Raw genomic sequence first — 21,822 nt, 5'->3', positions numbered from 1 at the left:
TTCATTCATCAAAAGGAGTATCACCCAGTGGGCAAGGATTTTCAAAGCTTTCCCCACTCCTTGCTCCCCCACCCCCCAGTGGAATGGGACTTTTCCAGTGAAGTGGTAAGAATGCTTTGAACATTTTAAATCTAGCCACAGGGTCTTCTATCTCCTGTGGATACTATCCAGAATTGCTTCATCTGGTGAAAGAAATCCTTTCATTGCAGAAAACTTTATTTCATTAGGACCAAAACTCAGCAGGATTCAGATATGTTAATCCTCATGAAATGTACAGGTTTGAACAATCATATTTATCTCTGTAAAATTGTGGTAATAAAATGTTATGATATAAATTATGATGGTTATACTCAAGAAATGATTCTCTTTCACACCATCTCCTTATTGTAATAGGAGGGTTTTGTTTGTTTGTTTTTGTTGTTGTTATTTAGAATAATGATCAACTGTGTCCTTCCATTGTCATCTTTATCTTTGATTGATCCTAAAGGAGAGATTATGTCACAGAGGTGAATGTCCATTAATGAGAGAAGAGGAAATAGGATCATTGGCCAAGAGAACTAACAATGGAAGAACTTACAATCAGGTAAAACAATGTTCATGATGAAAAACAAAAAGTTGATGTACCAACAATTGGTTTCTGTACTTTGCTCAGGAGCAATCTAGACATTTTCCATTCTTCCTCCCTGAAGCAACTTCTCTCAACAAAGCCACAGAGTTTATCTATTGTCTATAAGGATGTCATGAAATCAAGTTGCACTTATTCTGATCATAGTACATTTTCATAAAACACAATTAGTAAAGGATCAGACTGTACAAAAGATGGAAGCACAAAAAAGGTAGGTGGAGATGTGATTGGAAACTCTTATTATCACGACTACCATCAACATCGTTAGTGTTTTTCTTGGTTCATTATGCACTGTCTGCTGGCCCTCCTAAGTTTATATTTAATGAGTTCCAATAGTTGGCGATATGTTTTAATCTTTAGATATCTGTTCAACCTACTGTTCATTATCATCATAATTAAGTTCATCTTTACTAGGGAATTTTACTAATCTACTCTCTCTGAAGGTAAGAAATAACTATTCTACACAGCTGAACAGAAAATATAGTATCAGTCAAGAGAACAGATGAGGAAATCTTGCTAATTAGAAGTTAAAATATAGCTTCCAGGGCATGTTTCTAAATATATATATCACACACACATATGTCACATATGCTTATTTTTTACAATTCATCATTTTCTATTATTAGATATCACTACTATTTTTGTAACTCCCATTATATCAGGCACTGTATCAAACATTTGTACACATTAATCTTAAAATTCCCAAAGCCCATAAAGTGAAGAAACTGAGCCTCAGGAATATAAAGTAATTTACATATCGCAGGGTAGTAAGAGGGTGAAGTGGCACTAGAATCCAAGTTGTCGCAAAAGTCTCACCTTTTCCTGCTATATGTTTTACTGGGTCCAGGTCTCTAACCCTCTGATTTCAAAGCAACTTTTGTATTTCTGTTTTCTGATTAACAAAAGGGATTTTAAAACGTTCTTGAACATTCTCATTGTATATGTCTATTCCATATGCCTAGATCCTTTTACATTTAGAAGAAGAAATAAGTTTTCTAAAAACAATTTTTCCCTGGGAATTGAATTTAAAAATATGCAAGATATGATACGAAGAACATAACATTTTGACTAACTACTGGTAATTTATCTGATGAAAAACTACATTGATGCGAAATAAATTTGTTATGATATTAATAATCACTGGAAATCTAGAAATAGAGTACTGTTCTCTGCAAATAAAAATATCCTCTGTCAGGGCACATTATATGAGACTTAACCATTTCAGGACCAGTATAAGGCCTCAGAGAGTGAATTCAAGTTATGCAAATAATCATTCTACCCTTAAGAAAAAAGAGATTTACTAATGATCTAATCAGGACATTTACACCACCAAATGTTCTAATATTGTACCTCACCAAAATTTTCCAAATACTTTCAAAAGTCATTATGAAGTCTTTAAAAAGAATCTAATATGTGATAACAGCTAAAACAAGGGATTATATGTACTTGCTAAAAATATATGCATATATACATAACGTCTTTCAAGAAGTTCAAGTTTTCTTAGTTTTGTACTTAATAAATCCTATATAATAAAATTCTAAAGAATAAGATGCATGTAATTAAGATGCAGGGTAGGTTATGCATGGTAGGATAGTCAGTCTACCCTGTATAATGAGGTTTGATCAAACAGATTTGCTTGATCAAAAATCACATAGTGATTTTGGCAAAATTTACACATTGCTCAATAAAATATACTATATTTGAATTTCCTTTTAGGAAAGGTCCTTTTAAAAATGTGGAAAGTTTGTCTGTATAGGATTTCAAGCATTTGTTACAAAATAATTTACTTAAGAAAAGTCTTCTTTGAAATGTTTCTGAAGATCCCCAGTAATGCATTAAATTGTAGCCAGGAATTTCATTAACACATGATTAAACAAAATGTGTTAGAATTGGGGGGGGGGGGGGAAATAAGCTTACAACCAGAGTCCCACATGCTGATGCTTAGAGTTTTTTTTAAGATTATAAATCAAAGAACTGCTAGTTTTTTTTTTAACATTAGACGACATTAAGTCTTTACAAGTCAAAAAAAAAAATACTGTAAACACCCATATACAACTTCAGCACTAAAACAATAATATGGGAAGCATAGGATTTAGTTCATTGAGAAGTAGAGAAATTTGCTTTTATAAGTTTAGACTCACAAGTGTAGAATAATGGATCTGAGTATAAATACCAGACGCATATCTAATGCTTGTACTATGCCCAAAGTTAGCGATTAGGGCACACACACAAACATGTTTTCTTCAATAAATTGGATGGTATCTATCATCAATTTCCAGTCATACACTTATATTAGCACGGGAAAATGTTAGTGTCCAATCTGCTTTATTTCACTGTTTGCTAAAACAAGAAGATAAGGTAAAATCTGACTCCAAAATGATGCATACCAGATTCAAAAGTAATTTAAATGACACATTTATAACTGTTTTCTTATTTCAATTTCATTTGCTACTACCTACATTAGAATACATAATGTTTATGAAAATATTTTAAGTCATATAATGTGTTAAGTATATAATTAATCAAAATGTTTTCTGTATCTGTACCTATAATTGAATAAAAGTAAAAGTATTATTTAAAAAAAGAGACAAATAAATATGAAGCAACCAAAAGCCTATCACAGCATTTTAATGCAGTTAAAACTCAAATTCAGTATTACGAAATTTTTACTTGATTTTTTTTTTCAGGGAAACATATCTAGAACAATTTGTATTAGGTTTAAAAATTCATTACTAATTTGCTTTCTTATTCCTCATCTTGACTATCAGAGTACAGACGGAAAGGTTATATTTCCATCATGTATAATAAATCAAGTAAAAACATTATACATAAATTATGAATAAAAAGCTATTTACCTGCATGGAAATCTATCCCAACAGCAAATGAAGTTCCTGATATAGGCATCAATGCATCCATTTTGTCACTTGGTTCCAGAGGTATTCCCCTGATTCCTTCATGAACAGAGTACATAAGAAATGACTCTATACCTAAATTGGAAAAAAAAAAAAGTCCCAAGTGAATATTTAAAACTAAAATCTTTCTACTAGCATTAATTTGAAGATTCTTAATTTTTTTCATAAAACATATTTCTCAGACTTTTTTTATTTTTAATTGCACACTACACTTCTGACTAATTGAAAGGTCGATACATTAGTGGTTCTCAAACTTGAGTATGCATCAGAATCTCCTAGAGGACTTTTTAAAACAGATTACTGGGGCTCCCATCCCAGGGAATTGATAATTTGAATTTTTGAAAAGTTTCCAGTGATGGCACTACTGGCCTGGGAACAATACTTTCATAAACACAGAGGTAAAAATATATTGGAGAATATATTTGGTCTCACAACCAAAGTCCACCTCCATTTTTCTAATGCTCAATCATCTTGTTGCTTACATATGAAAATAAACTTTTATTTTATATATAATTTTATATAGCTACATTATTGCTGTTTTTCTAACAAATTTAGTCTTCTTAAATCATTTTGAACACTAAAAACATACCAAGTACATAATTTTTGTTAATATCTTGATATTCCAGCATCAAAAGTATGTCCTAACATATTCACATACATAAAAGCTGGCTACCAGAAGTCTGTATGCTAATATTTATGAATTTTTCTAATATGCCAGAACATGTCTTTAGATTCATATTTTCTTTTCTTTTCTTTTTTTTTTTAAAGATTTCTGTATTTAATTGAGAGAGAGAGAGAGAGAGAGCATTGGGCATGTACTTGTGGGGGAGGTGAGACAGAGAGGAGGGAGTCTGAGAGTCTGATGCAGCCTTGATCCCATGACTCTGAGATCACTGCCTGAGCGAAAACCTTTATTTAATAAAATTAAGCTATGATCACTGGATAGAAAGATCATTCTAGAACCAAATTTCTTTGGGACTAAGAACCAGAATCTATGAAATGAGAAATAGTAAGATGGGTCTTCTAGGTTCCAATTCTCTGGCAGTGATCTTTCTCATCTAAGCAAATCTGAGCCCTGACAACCTCCCTTGTGTTTTCTCTCTCTTTTTTTAAAAGATTTATTTATTTATTTATTTATTTATTTATTTATTTATTTATTTATTTATGATAGACATAGAGAGAGAGAGAGAGAGAGAGAGAGAGGCAGAGACACAGGAGGAGGGAGAAGCAGGCTCCATGCCAGGAGCCTGACGTGGGACTCGATCCCAGGACTCCAGGATCGTGCCCTGGGCCAAAGGCAGGTGCCAAACAGCCGAGCCACCCAGGGATCCCCTGTGTTTTCTCTTAAATAGGTAAAAGCATAACTGAATTCTGATTGAATTATAATTGTAACCAATCGATCAGTGCTTTTTACTTCAACCCCTGCCTTTTTATGTTGAAGGTAGCTTCTACTGGGTTTGGTTAAAAGTTTGATAATAAACTGTTATTCCTGAAAATAACTAAACAATTACAAAGTTTTAAAGAACAGTAATACTCAAAATATTTTAAATATTAATAATCCTACATATATGAGAATAAGCAGTGAATCATTATCCTAAAGAGAAGCTAATATTTTTTTCTTTTTTTTTTTTTTAAGATTTTATTCATTTGACAGAGAGAAAGAGAGGGAGTACAAGCAGCTGGAACAAGAGAAGGAGAGGCAGATTCCCTGCTGAGCAGGAAGCCTGATGTAGGGCTCAATGCCAGGACCCAGGGATCATGACCTGAGCCTAAGGCAGCTGATTAACCACCTGAGCCACCCAGGCTCCCTTTTTTCTATTTTTTAACTGATTTTTGTTGCCTAAAATTTACACAGATAAAACAAATGCATCAGAATTAAATTTTTCAAGACCTTATACCTTGACATGACATACGGTTCTTTTGGAGATAATAACCCACTGTACACATGCAAGTCCTTGTAGTTTCAGATGTTGGTAAACAAAGCTGAGAGCATCCACCATTATTTAGTTGGCAAGAATTGCTGCCTGCATAGGAGGAAAACAAGCAAAAAAATATTCAAGAAAAATAAAGAGTATCATTTGATATGAATAATTTGAACAAATATGCTTTTGTTGATTTATAAATGTTCATACTGGTTAGTATTTTATTGCCTTGAATAAGTTGAAGTGGCATATTGCATTTCAATTTGCCTCCCCAAAAAAAAGTAAACAGAGAGCTAATGCATGGCATAATGATTATACACAGCAATACTATAATTAATTTATAGTATCAATTACACTTTGATTACAATTCAAAGTTGCTAAGAGATTAGATCTTAATTGTCCCCACCACAAAAAGGAAATGATAATTATGTGATGTGATAGAAGTGTTAACTAATGAAGGTGTAATCATATGCCAATATATAAATGTATCAAATCAACACATTATATACCTTAAACTTATACAATCTTATATTTCAATTATATCTCAAAAATACATTTTAAATTAATTATTAAAGAATAGTTTTTTATTTTTTTATTTATTTTTAATTTATTTATTTATGATAGAGAGAGAGAGAGAGAGAGGCAGAGACACAGGCAGAGGGAGAAGCAGGCTCCATGCACCGGGAGCCCGATGTGGGATTCGATCCCGGGTCTCCAGGATCGCGCCCTGGGCCAAAGGCAGGCGCCAAACCGCTGTGCCACCCAGGGATCCCAAGAATAGTTTTTTAAATAGCAAAGTTTTAAAACCGCTGTGCCACCCAGGGATCCCAAGAATAGTTTTTTAAGTAGCAAATGAGTGATAAAATTCATAGCTACAGAAGAGCAAGTGAAATCGGTTTGTCATGAATACTGTCATAGACTTTTGCAATATTTTAAGATCACAGAAACTAATGAATTTTTTACTATGATATTCCACTTCAACTCTACAATGACTTCCTGTTCAAGAATATTCTATTCAAATGTGTCAAATAAATAGCTGTTAAATTATATTACTAACTCAACTTAAAGATGATGTCATTAAAAGAAAGGTTCCATAACCTTGATGATATAAAAAATTTTGACATATGTATGTGTATGTATATACACGTACATATATATTTAAATAATTTCTTTAAAGCAAGGAAATAAATTTTACTATCCCTAGGAACATAATTCTCCCCAAATATATTTAAAACACACCCATAAGAGTTATCTAATTAATTGGCATATTAATTCTCCTTATTCCTGCATTGTAGCAATGACAAATATTAGTCAGGTAATCACAGGTAGGCATTCTATAAAGATGTTCCATTGAATTTACTAGGCCCAATGTACTAATTAAAGCTGGTAGCGTGACGTTAAGTAATTTACAATCTTACCCAGCAAGTTCATTAAATATCCAATTTTTACAACATTTTTATTATTCTAGGACATGCAATGCCATTTACTGGATGTTCAAGCTCTAATATGAAGTGCAGTAAATCCAGCGAGAATTACAAAGCATGATGAAAGCTATATATCAATAGTGTTCTATGGAAAATTCAAAATACCAATGCAGCTCATTATTTCTCATCTCCTGAATTCAAGATACTCTGATGGGATTTAATTGTTCAATTGAAGCTGTCTTGAGTTCTGTCTGTCATTATTGAAGTGTGAAATATTCTCAACTTGGGAGATTTCTCATCAGGAGACGTACCACATTCTCTGCTCATTTCCTATAGTTACCAGTTCAGTCAATGCTGAGCTCCATTCTATACATTCTCCACATGCCAGGATGAGAGTTGCCCTGAGCTTTTGAAATGATTACTTTTATCTCCTATATAAACTAAAGATTAGTTGATTTAGTACCCCTTCCCTCAAGCTGACTTATATACTAAAATGAAATTTCAGATCTCTATTTTAATGAGATAGCTCTATTTACAATAATCTATATTGACCTTATACATATTTTATTTCATAGAAAATATATAAACATATATTAATGCAATGCCAAGCTATGGAAATAAACATTTTGATATAGCTTTATTTCAACTACTACTAAAGACACAAGCTGAAAAGAGATTGACAAGAAATGCTTTCAGTATAAAGTTTGAAGAAACACCAAATGGAGAGAAGGGGAAACAAGGAAATTGAAATAAAAAAATAATAAAAAATATTCAGGAAGAGAATGAAATTACAAAAAATAGGGTTCCATAACCTTGATGATATAAAAATAAATGAAAAAGCAAAAGGAACTTCTAGAACTGTACATTTTTAAATATAATTGCAATTATAGCAATATATATTGCACTATACTCATTTTTTGACAAATAATAAAATTAGCCTATGTTAACAATTATGTTCTACAACAACATACATTTCATGTATCATTTGTTGAGTCTGTACTAGTGAAGGAGAGAAAAAGGGAAAAAATGAGTCATTATTTGGAATAAATATCTTTGCCTATTAAATAAATAATTGATGTAGGAAAAATATGAGAATGATTTTAAAAGATAGCAATTTAGGTAATGATTATCTAGTAAGTTAGAAATACTAGGTTGGCTTAATATTTTGCAATGCTACTGATGTTCAAACCTCATGCCCCAATTCCCTAGTGGGGCTAGAAAGCCCACTTGACTAATGAGAAGTCTCAGCTCTCCAGTGATCTGTGTCACAAATGATAAATGAAGTAGCTAATTGTACTTTGAAATCCAAAGAGGTAGTAATGTTAACACCTTGAATAATCCTAAATTGCTCATATTTCATACTAATGAAGCTTTTAAAGTACCTGCCGTGATTCTGTTAATGGGATTCTCTTTAATACAGATGCTTTTATCAGCATATTCTTTTAGTAAAAATAGTATTTTCACTGAATTTTAAGCTTACTCATATTATGCCATTAATTCCTAAGTATTATAGGTCTTTGTCACTTTAGTAATACTTTCACAATGTATAAAATGCCCAGCTCTTCCTATAGGATCAAACCCTTACAAGATAAGGAAAATTTTACTAACATGAGCAAAAAAGTGAGCCAAACATAATATAATAAATTTTTCCTCCAATAAACTTTATAATAGGAGAACTCTATATATTATATTAATTTACAATTTCAAAAAAAACATGTGTTCATATTTCGGGAAAAAAAAACAAATATATATTTTTCAGTGTCCTGTTTGGAAATAATGTATTGCTGCCTCTGTTGTATTTTCTAATGTGGTTTCAGATATAATCTCATTAAGTAAAGACTATAAACTAAAGTTTATCATAGTACTATAAACTTTTATACTTTGCAAATATTTTGAAATCCACAAAAATGTCATAATATTTTATTTATTAATAATGTTTTATTCTCAATTATATAACCTATTCCCCATGACTCGAATGCCAGCAAAGTTATTTATTCTGATACAGAAATCTTCCATTACAGAATTGCTAGTGAAAACACTCCTGTTTATTATTATAAATGGCGATTTAGAAAAAAAAAAAAAGAGAGGCGCCTAGGTGGCTCAGTCTATTAAGCGCCTGACTCTTGATTTCAGCTCAGGTCATGATCTCAGTGTTGTGAGATCAAGTCCCATGTTGGGCTCCCTGTGAGGGGTGGAGGCTGCTGTGAGATTTACTCTCTCTCTCTCTTCCTTCTTTCCCCACTCTCCCTCTATAAAAAATAAATAAAAACTAAATAAAAAAAAATAAAAAAAAATAATTTAAATGTCAGACAGCAAAGACAGATTTGTGTGTAAGAATTTGGGTATTAGTTTCTTCTAGACCATGAAAGGAGCCCAGGAATCACTTCATTGTTTTGTTTTGTTTTAAAGCAATTATTTTCTTTACATTTTTTTTCCCATGAAACTTCAGGAATGATTTCAGACTAAAATTTGGCCCATCCTCTGTAGAGGGATGGCAAACATGAATCTGATTTTCATTTTGTCTCTGGATGAGCGGGTATGGCTCCCAATTGGTTTCTCTAATAAATTCTGCTGATTGATGGTTGTCACCTGTCTTCAAAATGAGTGATCCCCTTGGTTCACTATTTCTACCTCTACTGTTCTCTGCTTCAGTCTATATGCCCAAATCCTTCAGATGAAAATCCCTTTATATTTTCTTGAAATGTTTTTCCTAAGAAGAAAAGTATGTGAAGCTAACTAAGGATTTTCATGGCAGAGACTAAAGTAGGAAAGTATAATACAGGAAAATATTTTTTTCTAGGAAAACAGTTCTGCTAATGTCATGGGTCATGAAACAAAAACTAAGAAAGGACTAGCAGGTGTGGGGCTGTCCTGGCTGGTATTTCTAAACTAATTGCCATTTGGGCAATGTGACAAGTCCACCTATGTAAACCATCTGTTAGTTCTCTCACTCCATTTCACTGCACACCATTTGGACAAGCAAAAACAACAACAACTAAAAAGCAAAATGCTTAGAGCCAAACAATGCAGTCCTTTTGGATGTGAAATTCTTACGTTGACATAGTCCATCTGAAGTCCCCTAGTTCATTCAGTGACTGGGCTTAATTATACATTGTATATATTTGGCTGGGATTTTTTTTTCTTATTCTTATATTTTTAAATCAAGAACTAGATAAGACCTCTTTGAAGACCTGACAAATTAAGATTCCCTGGGAGCCCTTGCTAATGTCTGGAAAGCTCATTATATACCTTATGTTAAAGGCATTCCTTCTGCAGTATTAAGGAGCATTTGCCTCTCTCCCCCTTTATTTTAACTAGAAGCAAAAATGCAAACCTTTCAATTGTTGAATTGTGAAAATAATATGAAAAAAGAGCATTATATATTCAAAAAAGCAGCACAAATTCATTACAGTGTGACTTGCCTTGCTGTGCTTCTTTATCATACACTTTCATATGAACAACCCCAGAAGTCTTATTTCGTAGGACAGTGGGGTTTCTTCCATCCCTTTTGTTGCAAGTTCCCAGCTGAGCTAAGTTTTGGTCTGCCCACCACAGCTTCTTATCTAGAAAAGTGAAAAGATTTCTTCTATGAAAAAGATAATCATCTTATTAAATAATAATAAACAGCTATTAAAGTATAATACTTTCTGATTTCCTTTGTTACAGTCCCAAACTCCGTTTCTAAGGGAAACAATGAAATCCCTTCCACTCTTTCAAAAATACAAACCATCGAGATATTTTATTGTTTAAATTTTCCTCCCTCTTCTCCAATTAGAGATGCTTGTCTTAACTTTTCCTTTTTAAAAAAAAAACCAACACACAATATAAATGAAGGCATATTCAAATTAATATAGAATGAAGATTATACTATTTACATACTTAAACACGACCACAGTAGTACTGTATTATATCTGTAAATGAATAGCAAAATCCAACCAAATATTCAAACAATTATAAAAAAAGATTGTACTCTTTTTGTTGATGGTATGTAAGCTTTTAATAATTAGCACTCCCCACTACTGAATTACTCATAGTAACCTCTTTTCATTTTTTGCACAGCTCATGCCCCTTTCTTCAAAATTTTAACAACGTAAGCTCTCCTCAGTGTATGTATTGAGTGCATTTATTGAATATTGTTTTGGTAGCAGAGACTCTGCAATGTGCACAGATAAAAACAAAATAAAACAAATAGTCCTGACCCTAAGGAAACTACCATGCTGGTGAAGAGGATACATTTATTATTATTTTATTTCAAATTATCATACCAAAACTAGAAGGAAACTATTACCATTCTTATTTTATAGATGAAGAATTAAAGATTCATAGAGATTAATTATCTCAGTTGAAGAATTAAAGATTTATAGAGATTAATTATCTGTTTGTTCTCTATAGTTAAGAGTCTTGTTTCCTGGTTTGCCTCTCTCTTTTCCTTCATTTCCTTTTCAACTTTTTCCTTTTCTTTTCTTTTTTTTTCTAAATCAGCTTTTTTTCATAGAATATCACTTTTTACTTGAAAGAACAACTGACAATCTATGCCTATTCAGACTTAGGTATTTGGCAGATATTTCTCAAAAATGAATGAAATGGAGAAGAAAGGTGGAAGACTGACAATACCCAGCTTCAAGATTTACTATAAAGCTATGGTAATTAAGACAGTGTGGTGGTTACTTGTAGAAGAATAGACAAACAGATCAATGGAACGGAGTAGAGAGCCCAGAAATATACCCTTATAAATAAAGTCATCTAATCTTTGACAAAGGAGCAAAGGCAATACAATAGATAAAAGACAGTCTCTTAATCAAATGATGCTGGGACACTAGGGCATCTGTATGCAAAAGACCTTTATTTACTCTTTACAAAAATTAACTCAAAATGGAACATGAAACTAAATGGAAAATGGAAAACTATAAGACTCTCAAGAGATAACATAGGAGAAAACTTAGATGACTTTGGGTATGGTGATACCTTTTTAGTTACAATATCAAAGACATAACCCAAGAAATAAATAATTGATAAAATGGACTCATTCAAGTTAGGACTTCTGCTCTGCAAAAGAAAATATCAATACTTAGAAAACAAGCCACAGACATGGAGAAAATATTTACAAAGGGTATCTCTGATAGAGAACCATTATTAAAAATGTACAAAGAACTCTTTAAATAATCCATTTTTTATAAATGGGCCAAAGACTTTAACAGACACCTCATCAAAGAAGATATGCAGATGCAAAATATGCATATGAAGAGATGCTCCACATCATATGTCATCAGAGAAATGCAAAGTAACATATGAGATACCACTAGACACCTATTAAAATGTATAAAATTCAGAACACTGACAACACCAAATGCCAGTAAGAATGTGAAGCAACAAGAACCCTCATATACTGCCGATGAGAATGTAAAATGATATAGCTATTTTGGGAGGAAATTTGGTGATTCCTTGCAAAATTAAAAATACTTTTGCCATATGATTCAGCAATCTACTCTTTGGTATTTACCCAAAGGAGTTAAAAGCTTATGTCTACACAAAAACTTACACATAGATTTTTACAGACTTATTCATAATTGCAAAAACTAGACTTAACTAGAAAAAAAGGAAAGGAAAAGGAAAGAAAAGGAAAGAAAAAAATAAAAGAAAAGAACCTTTATCCTTAACCACTAGAAGGTAGTCAACTTGTGGCAGACTCCGTTTTGCTTACCCAACAGGCATTCTCCTCCCTGTCGACTCTGCTAAAAAAGAATTAATTCCACAGGCAACACTCAAAATGCCAAGCACATTCTTTTGCATTCTTCTGGGCAATAGAGATGGCCATTTAACCTAATCTTGATTACAATTTCAGGGCAGGAGGGGCTTCTAAGAGTAAGATAAACCATGTCCTGCCTATGCAAAAAATCTCTGAGGATAATTGGATTCTGACAGGGTAGTACAGGGCTGTCAAATAAATGGTAGGAGAGGCAGAACTGAAAGAACCATGTCCTTGAGTACCAAGCCCAGGAAGGACTATGAGGATCGGATAACAGGCATCTCAGTATTGAGCAGCATGAAACTAGGACCATGGATAGACTGGAAAAACTACTCTAGGTTGTTGCAGTCCTCTAAAAACATACCATTCATCAATCCTAATTCTTGTTCAAGGTTCTTAAAATTTCTCATTTCCTGATATTGTCTTAAATTTAAAATTCCTTATCGAGTTTTTAAATCATGACATAATCTGAATTGATTGCACCTACTAAGATGTCTTTCCAACTTCTCTTTAGTACATGCATTTAATTCACTCTTATCTCTGCCTTTGGCTCAGGGTGTGATCCTGGAGTCCCAGGATCGAGTCCCACATCGGGCTCCCTGCATGGAGCCTGCTCCTCTCTCTGCCTGTGTTTCTGCCTCTCTCTCTTCTCTGTGTGTCTCTCATAAATAAATACGTAAAAATATTTTTTTCAAAATTCACTCTTATCACCTCATAATATACAGCTATTCATTCACTTTTCAACTAAGATTGAGCATCTATTATATTTACAAAGTACTACATAGATAGTGGGAAAATGAAAGATGTCTGTCTTTTCGGATACTATGTTCTAGTGATGGAGAAAGAAAATGTAAACAAACAGGATAGAAATGACTGAAATTCCTACAAATCAAAAGCAAAAATGAATAACCTAATTAATGAATAAAGGACTTGAATAAACATTTTTCTAAAGAAGGCATCCAAATGGCCCATATATATATGAAGAAATGCTCAATATCACCAATATCAAGGAAATGCAAATCAAAACCAAAATGAAATATCATCCTACATTTATGGCTATAATTAAAAAAAATAAAAGATTAAAATGCTAGCAAGGTTATAGAGAAATTGAAACCTATGCACATACTGCCTCTGGGAATGTAGATGGCAGAGCCACTACAGAAAATATTATAGAGGTTCCTCAAAAAATTAAAAATAGAACTATGACAAGACCCAGCAATCTCACACATCTGAGTATTTGTTCAAAGAAACTAAAGTCAGGATATCAAAGAAATATTAACACTCCAATGTTAATTGCAGCATAATTCAGAATAGCAAAAATATACAAACAACTTAACTGTCTGTTGAAGGATGAATGGTTAAAGAAAATGTGGCATATACACACAACGAAGTATTTTTCAGCCTTAATAACAAAGGAAATATTCTGGTAGAGAATGTTGATAATGGGGAGGCTATCAATGTAAGGGTATATAGAGAATCTCAGTAATTTCTTCTCAATTTTGCCATGAGCCTAAAACTGTTCTAATAAAATTAAGTTCTCAAAAAAAAAAAAAAAAAAAGCTGAAGATGTTGCCATATACAGCAACATGGATGAATCTTGGGGAACATCATGGCTAAGTAAAATTAGCCAGTCACAGAAGGACAAATACTTTATGATTCCACTTACATGAGGCACCTAAGCTTGTCAAACTCAGAAACAGAATAGAATGGTGTTGCCAGGGGTTGGAGAGAGAAGGGAATGGGGAGTTGCCCTTCAACAGATATAAAGTTGTAATGGTACATCAGCTTTACAAAAGGGGGTAAATTCTAGAGATCTGCTGTACAACTTTGTGTCAATAGTTATCATATTGCACACTTAAAAATCTGTAAGAGTGGACCTCGTGTTAAGTGTTCTTATCACAATATAAAAAAATAGGAAAGAAAATAACTGAAAACTTCTACTAGTGCAATGAAAAAACATAGGCACCGTTCCATTTTTTTACTTATGTCGGTTTCCCATCCATCCTCTGCACATAATTCCAATACGGTCACCCTTAATTGCACAAGTAGAACCCCACTCTCACCGAAGTATTTCAGACTAGCATATCCCACATTGACTCTTCCTTCTCACTGATGCTAAGGCATCTACAGACAGAATCACATGGTTTACTGTTTAATTGTTGTTTTTCCCTTTCATTTCACTTGTACTAATTTTGACTCTTTATCCATAGATGAAAGCTCTTGAGAACAAGGATCCTGTCTTGTACTTCTTTACCTTCTTCACAGTGCTTTGCATCCCTTTGAACTGAGTATGATCTAGAAATTTCCTAAATACATGTGAAATGATTGGGGAAATAAATATGTCTAAAAATATCTCCCATAAGAAATCATAACTCGGAAAACATTTAAACAAAGCCATCTCTCCCATTCCCTGTTGATATTATCTTTTTAAAAATATCTCTTTTTAAATATACTTTTCAAGGATCTAACACAAAGAACTTTTGTTTTTACTCTGTATTAGAATCACATGTGTTTCTCTTGCTTTTTCTTTCTCACATTGTTATTGACTTGAATATACTAGCAACTTCAGAAATTACCAGAATGTAAAGACTGCTTGCTTAACTTGATGTCAGTAATTATGAGTATCTCTACTCCACCATTATGGGTTAACCTGTGTCTCTCAAAATTCATATGTTGGAAGTCCTGACTCCCAGTATTTCAGAATGTAACTATTTTTAGAGACAGGGACTCCAAAGAGGTAATTAAGTTAAAATGAAGTTATTGAGATGAGTCCTAATCCAATATGACTAATGTCCTTATAAGAGAAAATTAGAAGCACTGAGTAATGTATAAAATCATCGAATCATTATATTGTACACTTGAAAATAACACTGTATGTTAATTATATTAGTATCTGAGATAGAGGGAGAGGGAGAAGGAGAGAGAAAATTAGGACATAGATAAACATAAATTAGGATTAGATAAATTAGGACATAGATACACACACATAGGGAAGACTCAGGAAGGAGAAGACACCCATTTATAAGTTATGGAGAGAGGCCTCAGTAGATACCAAGCATGCTGACTATCTTGATCTCAAGACTCCAAGCTCCAGAACAGAGAGAAAGTAAATTTCTGTTAAGCCATTCAACCTGTGAGACTTTGTTATGTGGCCCTAGCAAATGAATACATTTACAAATAGACATATTAAAGGCATTTATGAAATATAAGAAAGAATTAACATAAATAACAAATATAAATTGATTTTGCCATATAGTCTCTAAAATCTTCATTCAAAAGAGAGGAAAAGAGAAGAGACGAGAAGAGAAAAGATAAATTTACTGAAATGCACTAAGTTCCAGGGCCTTTGCTAGGCTCTGAAGATAAGCAAATATGCCTGTCTCATTTAATCATCATAAATGAGATGTGATGTATTAATACATCTCCTGTTGTTAAAGATGAACTAACAGAAGGTCAGAAGGTGACCTTTTCCAAGGTCACACAGCAGAAGCATGGTGTTAACTCTCAGATGGTATTAACTGAATTCAATGCAGTTCCACTGCATAGCTCTGCTCAAAGAATGGTGTACCCACTAGACCTAATAACACTATACCCTGCAACACAAAATTACTTGATAAATATAAAGTTTGGTCCCAGATTAAAAACAGTTGAAATATATGTTTCAGTTATTACATTTTAAAATTATAATTATGAAGTTTTAATAATACCTTACTTCTTAAAATGTATCATCAAAATGTATCATCAAAATTGATAGCTTATTTTTAAAATATTGAGAATATGTCCTTTATTGAACTATACCAGAACTACTGAGATCAATATTTTTAAAATATATTTCCTTTAAAACTAGACCTTTATATTTAAAATGTAAAAATAGGGGATCCCTGGGTGGCGCAGCGGTTTAGCGCCTGCCTTTGGCCCAGGGCGCAATCCTGGAGACCCGGGATCGAGTCCCACGTTGGGCTCCCAGTGCGTGGAGCCTGCTTCTCCCTCTGCCTCTCTCTCTCTCTCTGTGTGTGTGTGTGTGTGTGTGACTATCATAAATAAATAAAAATAAAAATTAAAAAAATAAAATGTAAAAATATAATATTAGCCCAGGTACATCTCAATTACTAATAAAGGACAAATAATTTTTATATAAGTATATCCTAAAAAATACATGTACAAATATGTTCATTTATATGAAATTCAAGTTTAACTGGGTATCCTGTATTTTATCTGGCAATTCTATTATCTCTACTCTCTTCTGAAACCCCAAAATTTATAAGAAAGCAATGAAAAATGATAGTCTTTTTTTTATTTTTATTTATTTATGATAGTCACACAGAGAGAGAGAGAGGGAGAGACACAGGCAGAGGGAGAAGCAAGCTCCATGCACCGGGAGCCCGATGTGGGACTCGATCCCGGGTCTCCAGGATCGCGCCCTGGGCCAAAGGCAGGCAATAAACCGCTGCGCCACCCAGGGATTCCGAGAAAGTCTTTATAAAGGAAACAAAATACCATGACCATAAAAATTGTAGTAGGTTAAAAGCATCTTATCACAAAGATGGAAACACATACAAATCAGAAACATGCAACCGCCATTTTCCACAGTCAAGTTAAAATGTTATATATTTTTCCTGTTTTCACAGCTGAAAACTTCAGATCTTATACCTAACTCACTCACCCTGAATATTTAATTCATTCTTCCTGAAAGTATCCAGGGTAGCAAATAACCAAAATGCAAACTATTATATAAAGAAAGTGCAAAGTTAAAAAAGAAAATGTGTAGAGAATACCCCCTCCCCCCCTTAAAGGCAAACAATGGCACTTTGCTCTTGCTTAACCTAGATTGTCTCCAGAAACTATTAAAATGTAACAGACTTACAAAAAAGAAACAAAACAAAACAAAACAAAACAAAACAACCTGACTTCCTGACTTTGAATAGATGTCCAAAAAGCTTGTTAGTGTTTAAAAATAAATGCTTAAACAAAGGAAAATGTATTTTATATCAAACAAGTTTGAAGAGCCCTGTATTGCAGCATTCTGTAAAATAAGACAAAAAGCTGGTATAGGGTTTATTGACAAAGGCAATTGTCAATTGGTGAATGACTTTATAGATAAAATGAAAATCTAGACCTGCAAAGGGAGGAATCCAGATATAAGCTACTCTGTCCTGCAGAACTTCAGAATAGGTCAGAACCTGGGAACCGTAAGATCTCTAAAAACAGGGAATTATATACCGTTGAAAGAAAGATGACTGGTTTAGTCTACTCAAGAGGAGTTAGAACAAGTGTACACAGGCAAGAGAGTGCTGCTCTTTATACCTGGTCAAAGAGTTACAGAAATACCCTCTGGTGACGATGACTGAGGACACTAAATAAGACACAACTGAGAGACTGGATACTATAAATAAATATAGGGATTAAGTGATAATCTACATTAGTGGTTCTCAAGTTAGAGAATAAAATAGAATCATCTGAAGGGGGACACCTGGGTGGCTCAGTTGGTTAAGCATCTGCCTTCGATTCAGGTCATGATTCCAGGGTCCTGAAGTTGAGCCCCACATTGAACTCCTGGCTTATTAAGGAGTCTGCTTCTCCCTCTCCTCCTGCCCCTCCACCATGCTCTCTCTCTCTCTCTCTCTCTCTCTCTCTCTCTCAAATAAATAAATAAGGGATCCCTGGGTGGCTTAGCAGTTTAGCGCCTGCCTTTGGCTCAGGGCGTGACCCTGGAGTCCTGGGATCGAGTCCCACATCAGGCTCCCTGCACAGAGCCTGCTTCTCCTTCTGCCTGTGTCTCTTCCTCTGTGTATGTGTGTCTCTCGTGAATAAATAAATAAAATCTTTAAAAATAAATAAATAAATAAATAAATAATCTTTTGTAAAAATGAAAAATGTTCATTCTCAACTGCTACAAACTGAATTTTTGTATTCTTCCCACATGTATATATTGAAACCCTAGTGGGATGGTATTAGGAAATAGCAATTTGGGAGGTAATTAGGGGCCTCCATGATGGGATCGATGACCCTATAAAAACAGAGCTAGTCCTATTTCTCTGCTCTCTATCATGTGAGAGTATGCCATTAGCAAGCAAGAAAGTGGGCTCTCACCAGACCCCTCTATGATGTCTTCATTACATGTTTAAATCTCTACCTTATGCCTATCCTTTTATCTTCAACCTATTTATCCAACTGTATAGTAGATATTTCTACTTAAATATAAGATAGTTACCACAAACTCTTCACGACTGCAAAAACTCATTTTATTTTTCCGTGTATGTGCCTTTCCCAATGAATTTCTGTTATGGACTTACTGTTTATATCGCCCTTCAAATTCTTATGTTGAAATCCTAAAACCCAATGTGCAGTGCCTAAGAGGTGATTAGGTAGTGAGGATGGGCCCTCATGAATGGAATTAGTACCCTTACAAAGGCGCCCAAAGGGTTCTCTCACTCCTTCCATCTTGGGATAGGGAGGACAGCTGTCTGTGAACCAGGAGGCAGGCTCTCACCACACACAGAATCTGCCAAAGCACCTTGATCTTGGACTTCTCAGCCTCCATTGTTAAGCTACCCAGCCTACGCTATTTTTGTTATAGCAGCCCAAACAGACTAAAACAGCTTCTCAAACTGAGTGACCCCCATTCAGTCATCAGAGATAAAAACCAGGCAGTCCCTTTTTTACCCTGACCACCTCCATGGTCTTGCCCAAGTGCCAGCCAGTCTGAGTAAACCCAGTTAATTTTTCATCCTTATTATCTCAGGAATGTTTTATTTCCTCTCCATTCCCAATGAAACTGCTGAGCTCAAGGCCTCAGCACCTGTCATTCTCTCATTGCTAAGGAAACACTAGAGTGATCTTTCCAAAACACAAATCTGAGCATATCACTCCTCTGGTGCTTCAAACTCTCCAATGGCTTTCCCCTGCCAACCCCCTAAGCAGGGCACAAAGGCCGTCCATGATTTGATGCCTGCTGAATTTTCCATCACCAGATCTATTACTGCCCCCAGTGCTCCATGTTCCAAGAATATTGAACTGCAGTCAACTCGCAATTATCCAGGGATAGATTAGCCATGCTACAGCAAAAACATGTATGGAAATAAGCAAAAGGCAGCATATTTATAAAGAAAACTAATTAAATAAAAAAATAAAAAAAGAAAACTAATTAAAACTACTGTGAATAAGAGAAATATCTATGCATCAGGATGAGTCTATCATTTCCAATGATTTAGGAACCATTACATTTTTACATTGTATCTCCTGCAGATCAGCAACGCCCCTCCACCTGGACAATCGGAGGTGGGTATGTTTGCTTACAGCAGCAGTCCGCTCGCCTGTTAGCTGCTTCTCTGTGCAGGAGCAGCTCTTGGTAGTTTGTCTGAAACCCTAAGCAAAAACTGTTCCTTATGGCTGTGATGGAACTAGATGTCCCTCTGCTCTGCTACCACTTGGTTTTTGTTGTTTCTCTTAAACAGAGAATTTGGAAAAGTACAGTGTAGGGGGGATGAAGAACACTGCAGAACAAAGCCCAGAATTCTGTGTTGAAGCCTCTGTGACCTTGAACTGACAGTTATGGTCCTAAACTCTCGATTCATTGTTATAGTGTGAGCATTGCCTCATTGAGAGCTGAAGGGGCAGTCTGAGGTTATAGGGAGAAAAACTTGAGAATGGCAGGTAATTTAATTTCCAAGTTGATGGCTTCACTGTGTTGCCAGTGAACTAGTATTTGTGCAATGATGGAAAGAACGACAGTGAGAAGGAGGAATTAGCTGACAAAGACAAAGCAGTTCCTAATAACTGCTTGCCAGGGTGTTTAGGGGAAAAAAAAAAAAAGTAGAGTTTATTCAATGAAAACTGATATTACCTGAGACTGTTTTCATTAGAAACAGGGACTGGAGAAAGAGCAGGAGGAGGAGGCTCGAATAGACTATTTGGAGACTTTAATTACATACATTTATATCAAATATTCATCTTGTATCACAGTTGTGTTTAATTGTGCCTGCACTGGGTTCTACTTGTGTCCCCCTTCCATTTTCCCATTATCCCAGTTAATATGTTAATATAATGTTGACAGTATATGTAATTTTCCCAAACGATGATTCACAAACATCTCTATGCTTTTTTTGCATTTGCCCTCAGTTTACTTCCTTACCTCCACTGCTATATCCACCTCTACTCCCATTATCTGAATAATGGACACACATCTAGATTTTCTGACTCAATTAACTGAGAGATACCTCTATTTGGAAGCTTTGATTGCCCTCAAAAGGTAGGTGGTTCACCTGATTCTTTGTGATCTGTGGTTTGTGTATAATTATATAACATTCATAATCCTGTAACACTTTGTTAACTTACATGCATGTCTCCTTATTTAAAATATAGGATTCTTCAGGGCAGGAGTTATGTCTTATTATTTCTCGCCCTCCATACATATCCTAGTCACGTGGATGGTTTTCAAGGCTGAGGGTCACTGGAGTAGGTAAAGGATGTGATTTGGAGTCCTACATACCTGTTTTGATGCCTGGCAGGGACACTTAGTCTCTGGGTGATCCTGAGAAACTTACTTGGACACTTAATACTTGTCTCCCCATATATAAAATGAGAAAACTCCTACCATACTCACATAATATATGAAGTATCAGCTAAGTGATTCTAATGGTAGAGACAATATTTGGTAGCTTAGTGAATAAACAGATGAATGAGTCAACAGAAAATCTGAAATATGCATGTGAATATACATATGATATGAATATTCAAACAATATTCACGTGTGAATATCACACATACATGTGAATATCATATAAATTGTTAAGAAAAATATTTCTACTCATTGATAGTAGAAATGTGCAGGGAATTACTTTTTCAAAATGAGGGACGGATTTGCATTTATTTTTCTATGATTTTATACTCCTTCTCTTGTGGCTAATGAAGGCAAGGGTATAGCATAACACGCCACACCAATATGCTCCCCTGCATCATAAGGACTATTTTATTTTGACCTGATTATTTTGAGAAAAAGCAGACACAGCAGAAGCTCTGAAAACAGTAGAAGTTACCCCTTTTTAAGGGATATTTATGTTAGAAAGGAGGCCTGTACCACGAAGAGAATTAATACCAGAGATAATTTATTTACCAGAGAAACTTTCTGTATTGCAGGACAACTTTTGTTTACCAAACATTTTCCTCTTCTCACCTTCTCATTATTTTCTCCCCT

The 21,822-nt window shown here is 34.3% G+C and overlaps 1 protein-coding gene across 1 annotated transcript in view; it reads right to left on the bottom strand.

Moving 5' to 3' along the window:
• Positions 1 to 21,822, bottom strand: part of LOC129514645 (low-density lipoprotein receptor-related protein 1B) — a 1,831,349-nt gene that overhangs the window by 486,671 nt on the left and 1,322,856 nt on the right. Inside the window, exons 33-35 of the mRNA XM_055333402.1 lie at positions 10,302 to 10,446; positions 5,436 to 5,557; positions 3,481 to 3,612 (exon numbers count right to left, since the gene is read on the bottom strand). Coding sequence (XP_055189377.1) covers positions 3,481 to 3,612; positions 5,436 to 5,557; positions 10,302 to 10,446 — 399 coding nt within the window. The remainder of the gene's footprint in view (positions 1 to 3,480; positions 3,613 to 5,435; positions 5,558 to 10,301; positions 10,447 to 21,822) is intronic.

Source organism: Nyctereutes procyonoides, unplaced genomic scaffold (genome assembly GCF_905146905.1).
Source record: "Nyctereutes procyonoides isolate TBG_1078 unplaced genomic scaffold, NYPRO_anot_genome, whole genome shotgun sequence".
In the NCBI taxonomy this organism is placed as follows: Eukaryota; Metazoa; Chordata; class Mammalia; order Carnivora; family Canidae; genus Nyctereutes; species Nyctereutes procyonoides.
The sequence above is the reverse complement of the archived record's forward strand: the minus strand, read 5'-3'. Positions and strand labels throughout refer to the sequence as shown.